Source organism: Phallusia mammillata, chromosome 4 (assembly GCF_965637545.1).
Source record: "Phallusia mammillata chromosome 4, kaPhaMamm4.hap1.1, whole genome shotgun sequence".
Taxonomy (NCBI): domain Eukaryota; kingdom Metazoa; phylum Chordata; class Ascidiacea; order Phlebobranchia; family Ascidiidae; genus Phallusia; species Phallusia mammillata.
In genome coordinates this window covers 3,105,777-3,111,223 of record NC_137255.1, presented here as the reverse complement: position 1 = coordinate 3,111,223, position 5,447 = coordinate 3,105,777, and the positions used below count along the sequence as shown (strand labels likewise).

General features: G+C 39.3%; 1 protein-coding gene across 1 annotated transcript in view; it reads left to right on the top strand.

Annotated features, from left to right (window-relative positions):
* LOC145225370 (low-density lipoprotein receptor-related protein 2-like) overlaps nt 1-5,447 on the top strand; it is a 12,487-nt gene continuing 7,040 nt past the window's right edge. The window contains exons 1-5 of the mRNA XM_080092054.1: nt 1-110; nt 378-559; nt 1,478-1,658; nt 2,177-2,339; nt 2,526-2,659. Of these exons, the coding sequence (XP_079948180.1) occupies nt 23-110; nt 378-559; nt 1,478-1,658; nt 2,177-2,339; nt 2,526-2,659 (748 nt within the window). The 5' untranslated portion in view covers nt 1-22. The remainder of the gene's footprint in view (nt 111-377; nt 560-1,477; nt 1,659-2,176; nt 2,340-2,525; nt 2,660-5,447) is intronic.

Here is a 5,447-nt window from a genome sequence, read left to right as displayed (position 1 = left end):
GTATAGGTGAAAATATAAGGCTATGACTCATAAAAATTTGCTCATTGCAATTTTGATTGTTCAAATTCTAGAGGCATTACAGACCAACGCATCTAATTTCTCAACAACTAGTAAGTGTATAAATATGCATTTTGATGTCTACGGACCATAAATGTACAAATATAATGATTTTTATCGTTCAAAAAGCTTGGTGGATCCAATTGTAAGTTTTCTTAAAAACGAAACGGTATGAAAGTTAGATGCTTTTGTAAAACGAATCAGCAGCCTATTGGCCTGTTGAGTTTAAATGTAAGTTTATTACACATTGGTGTGAACAATAGGAGCCTTTGAATAACAGACCCAAATCCATTGCATTATTGTTTCACATTGTTTTACAGCACCAGATCCGTGTTCAAAGCAGCCATGTAATCAGACCTGTCTTCCGGGTAGAGAAACATCTTACAAGTGTGGGTGTAGGCAAGGATATAGGCTGCTAGACGACGAAACCTCTTGTGTTGTTGATATTCAAGACGAAAACTTCATGCTAGTGCTTAACACCGCATCACATAAGATTCTTCAAGTAAGTAAATGTTTGTTCACCCTAAAAGATATTCACAAAAAGTGCTGGGAATCAATGAGTAAAAAAGCATGTGAAACGTTAAGCAAAAACGTTGACTTTGAAACCAGTGGTTCTTAACCTTTAAATCAGTGATTCCCAACCTTTTTGTGGCCGCGTACCACTTTAAAAGGTTACATATCGTCACTGCGTAACACCTATTTGCTTAGAAAGAAGTATTTTTAATGAGACAACTGTTACATACTGAATCTAAAAAAGCAGTACAACGAAGTACTCAGCACACTTATATCAGCCGATTAGCGACCTAACTTTGCACCAGCATATCAAGTAATACATGTTTTAAGTGATAAACGTTTTATGTGAGAACAAGCGATTTGTGTGCAAATATAGGGAATAAATGAAATACCGAAATGTGTTTGCGTACCACCGGTAGGGAACCACTGCTTTAACTGATAGCCTACCACCTAACTACTTTTTCTGCACTGCGTACTACCTATAGCCTGTTTGAATGAGTAGACCAAGAGATAGGCATATCCTTCTAGCAGGGTTAGCAATTCCAAAATAATGTCCAAAACACGAGTTTGGCCCCAAATCAAGCATGGTTAGAAATTTCAAAGATAATCAAACAGTTTTGCCCCAATCAAGGCTGATCAATTGGGTCAGAGTTGCAATTCTTGATCTGATTTAAATTAAGTATGACAAATAGCTACTCGCATACCACCTGAAAAGCCAGGCGTACCACAGGTTGAGAACAACTGCTTTGAACTGAGTACGCATGAACTGGTGTGGAAATAAGAAAAAAATCTTGACAAAAACATAACATTATTAAAAAATTCAAAGTCTTCGTTTTTTTGTGCGTCGCATTGATGGGTCAAACTGATCATAAAGAATCTGTAATTTTTTAAATATTTTTACTTTAAGGTTCCTCTCAACGAATCACAACACTTTACAGTGCTCTCCCTTGGCGATGACGTAATTCCTACGTCACTGGCCTACGATCACGTGGACAAGTATCTTTTCTATTGGGACGCAGTTACTAAAAGCGTTTGGCGAAGTAGACTGAATGGAACGGAGAAAACAGTCTTTCTTGCATATGTACATGGTAATTATCATCTGTTTAGAATTTTTATGACGTTGGATGACTTTGCATAAAACATGCAAGTCAGCAGGAAAATACAAACTCTAGTCTAGACAGTGGTTCACAACCAAGGGGGAATACCCCACTAGGGGGAATTTGTGTCACAAATTTGTATTAGAGGCTATAGAGCTAAAATCGAGAGTTTAATTTCTGTTCTAAGAATTACTTTAAAATTTGTAAACAATATTTTAGCAAACTAAATTTGTAGGGGGGAATTAGATTTGAATATCGACTAAAAGAGTGCACAGGACAAAAAAGGTTGGGAACCACTCAGGGTTACCGTTTGTCGCTTTGCAACGAATATAGACAAAAACAAACAAAAATATTTTCAGTTAAAATTCGGAAACCAAAGTATTAAAACAACCCATTTTGACAACATATACATATTATGGTTTTTTTTCTAGTTTTGACCTATTTAGGGCATTGTATTAAACCAAAACAGTCCGGTATCTCAAGATGTAACCCTTTTCACCATTTTGCAGCGCTGTACATGGCTATTGACGATATATCTCGAAACTTGTACATCGTTGATGGACTTAGAGAGACGATATTGGTAGCTTCATTGCACATTGCCAACATTACCAAAACACTTCCAGTAAATGATGTTTATGACAAGATGAGCTTGCACGTTGATACAGGGCTCGGGTAAAGAAATATTTCTAGTTTTCGGGGTTATAAAAGTAGCGTACCGCGAAAAGGGTTTTAAAGTGTACCGATAACTAAAATTTGAGAACCACCGATTTAAACGATACCCAGTGACAAATTTGGGTCTGAATTTAGCAATTAATATTGTTCTAACTTTTGATTATTTGATCAATTTCTAAAACACAGAAAAATCTTCTGGTGCGAATCGGGATCAGTGAAGCGTGAAGGAATAATTGAATCAGCAAATTTTGATGGAAGTAAAAGAAAAATTCATGTTCATGACCAGTTTCAGCCTATAGACATCTCGGTTGATAGCCAACGTAAGTAAAAAAGGTTTAAAGTGTTTACTTAAACACAACCGGATCAGAAAAACTCTTAAGTTAAAACCAGGTCTTTCCTCATTTTTAGTTTTGTCATTTGTTTTTGTTTTTGGTAAGAAAAATATGAAAAAAAGCACAAATTTATCGTCAATAGATTTGGTGTCATGTGTTTTGTATATAGGAAATATATTTGTACATGCAGTGTTTTTTTAAGGTGTTTTAGGGCAGGGGTCGGCAACCTTTTTTGCACTGCGGACCGTTTTTGAAAGTGAAATTTTATCGCGGACCGGTCTTCAAAAAACTACAAATATTTAGCAATAAAAACGCTTAAATTAGTTTATTATCTCCGGGATACATAGGCAAAATGTTTTAAAGCATTCAACCGGAAAAATTATACGGACCGGTAACGAACACCTCGCGGACCGGTACCGGGCCGCGGACCGGCGGTTGCCGACCACTGTTTTAGGGGACCGAAACGGTCCCCCAAATTTCTCCAGCGGTTTCCCAAAATTTGGACTTGCAATTCGTTTAAGCAAATATGGCTATTTTTTGGTATTTAAATGAAACACTTGCGGTCTCTTAAAACTACTTAGCGGTCACCCAAACCAAACCTTAAAAAAAACCTGGTGTACATGTATAACTTATATATAAATAACTAGGAATGGAAAGTATTTTCCATGTAACGAGATCAGTCGATAAATCTTGGAATATATATTTCGCCTAATGGCATCATCAGTTCCTATTAAAACCACAAAATAAAACATCAATAAAAGGAATAAAAGTAAAAACACAACAAAACAAAGTGAGGCGAAAAACTGAACTAAAAACAAAACACAGGATACATTGTTAACACTGCCGCCTTCAAATCGGTTTGACAAGCAACGTTTCACAGGCTGACCGAACTGCAGGTCACGTCTTATCTGTCAGACGCGCACGTCAACGCTCTGGGCACAACCACGCAGATAAAAACAGACGAAACACCTGGCAATGGAAAACAGCAACAACAAAGAATGGAAATCAAGCAATCGTTAGTACAACAAACACAAAACACAACAAGACGTATATTAGCGAATTTGGGGTAATAACATTTTCTGGATGTTGATGGAAGCACCTGTCAATTTGAGCCATTTTGCTTCGGCCTGATCTAATAGGGCCACGTCAGGACTTTCAACGAAAATCACCTCGAAGCATTTTGCAAGGTCGGGTTTTTTTTCGTAGATGGCAGAGTGCTTCGAGGCAAAGTGTTGACACAGCGATGCATTGTCGCTGTGTTGGCTGAAATTGTTCGTTTGGAAAGTGTTCCAGATGGTTCGGTGACCCGACCAACGCGTACAAAATTTGTTTTTTGTTTGCCCCACGTACTGGCACTTACACAGCAAACAGGTGGCAACGTATATTCCATAGCACTTGCAGTCTAAGGATTGCTTTAGTGGAATAATTTTCCCCTGCTGGGTCTTGATCTGTTTGGTTTGGGGCACCATCGGTTTGTGTTTGCCGTAGTGTCCGCATAGAGCGCACTTTCCGCAGGGACCGGATAATCCGCTGTGCGTTCCAGAGTCAAGCGCGATTCTTTTGTAGTTGGTAAGAATGTTGCCAAGCGTGATTGGTTTTTTAAAAACAATTTTGGCTTGTGGTTTTAACTCTTTTTCTTTTGTGGAAAGTCTAAGTAAATGCGGAAACGAAGTTGCCCACGGGATAATATCAGCATGCTTTTCAGCAGCGGCAGCGGGTTTGAATCTATTCACCCATCCCTTTGCGGTACTGATACATGTTGCTGTGATCTTTTTTGGAAACGACGATGTTAAACATTTTCTTTGTAGGCGCGACAGGCTTTTCAGATATTCGTCATGATTTTCGTTGAGACGACGAAGGCGCGATGCCTCTCCCAACACAATAGCACGAAAGATATGCGGTGGATGGTGCGAGGCGCCATGTAGAAAGCATCTATTCACAGCGGTGTCCTTGGTGTGGTCTTTGGTAAAAAAACCAAAAGGTGCCAAATTGGAATTGACATGCAGAACGTCCAGGAACTCAACCTGCCCTGCAGGGTCATTTGGGCTGAGCACCCGAAAAGTTAGTTTTAGCCCAGCCTTTCCGAAAGCGTCTGTAAGCGCCGAACGTATTTTCTCTGTTCTTCTGGCCCCTATCGAAAACCAGATTATGTCGTCGATGTATCGTTTAAACAATTCCGCCTTATGTAGTGTGCCAGAGATAGATTCAACAAGAAAATGCAAAGCGATGTTAGCAATGGAGACGGAATGGTTGTCTCCTGTTGCAATCCCGGAATTCTGTCTGTACAGTTTGTTGTCATGTTGCACCACAACAATACCAATAGTAAAAAGAGTAAAATCCAATAAGCACTTCCACTCCTCGGGTTGCCAACCCGAATGACGCTTCAGAGCGTGTGTCAAAGACAGTCTTATCAGGTCGGAGCTAACGTTGGGATAAAGACCCACTACGTCCGCTGCCACAATGAATACCTTCTTGTTGTTAATAACGTCTCTCTCGACAGCACGAGTTTTCCAGTTAATAAGATCTAATAAATATTGTCGGCTGTCTTCGCAGTACTCATTTACGGTGTCACGGCAGTACTTCAAGCTGATTGGTCTCAAAATGTGTTCAAGTAGTGCCGTGTAACGGGTGCAAGACAGGTGCTTCCATCAACATCCAGAAAATGTTATTACCCCAAATTCGCTAATATACGTCTTGTTGTGTTTTGTGTTTGTTGTACTAACGATTGCTTGATTTCCATTCTTTGTTGTTGCTGTTTTCCATTGCCAGGTGTTTC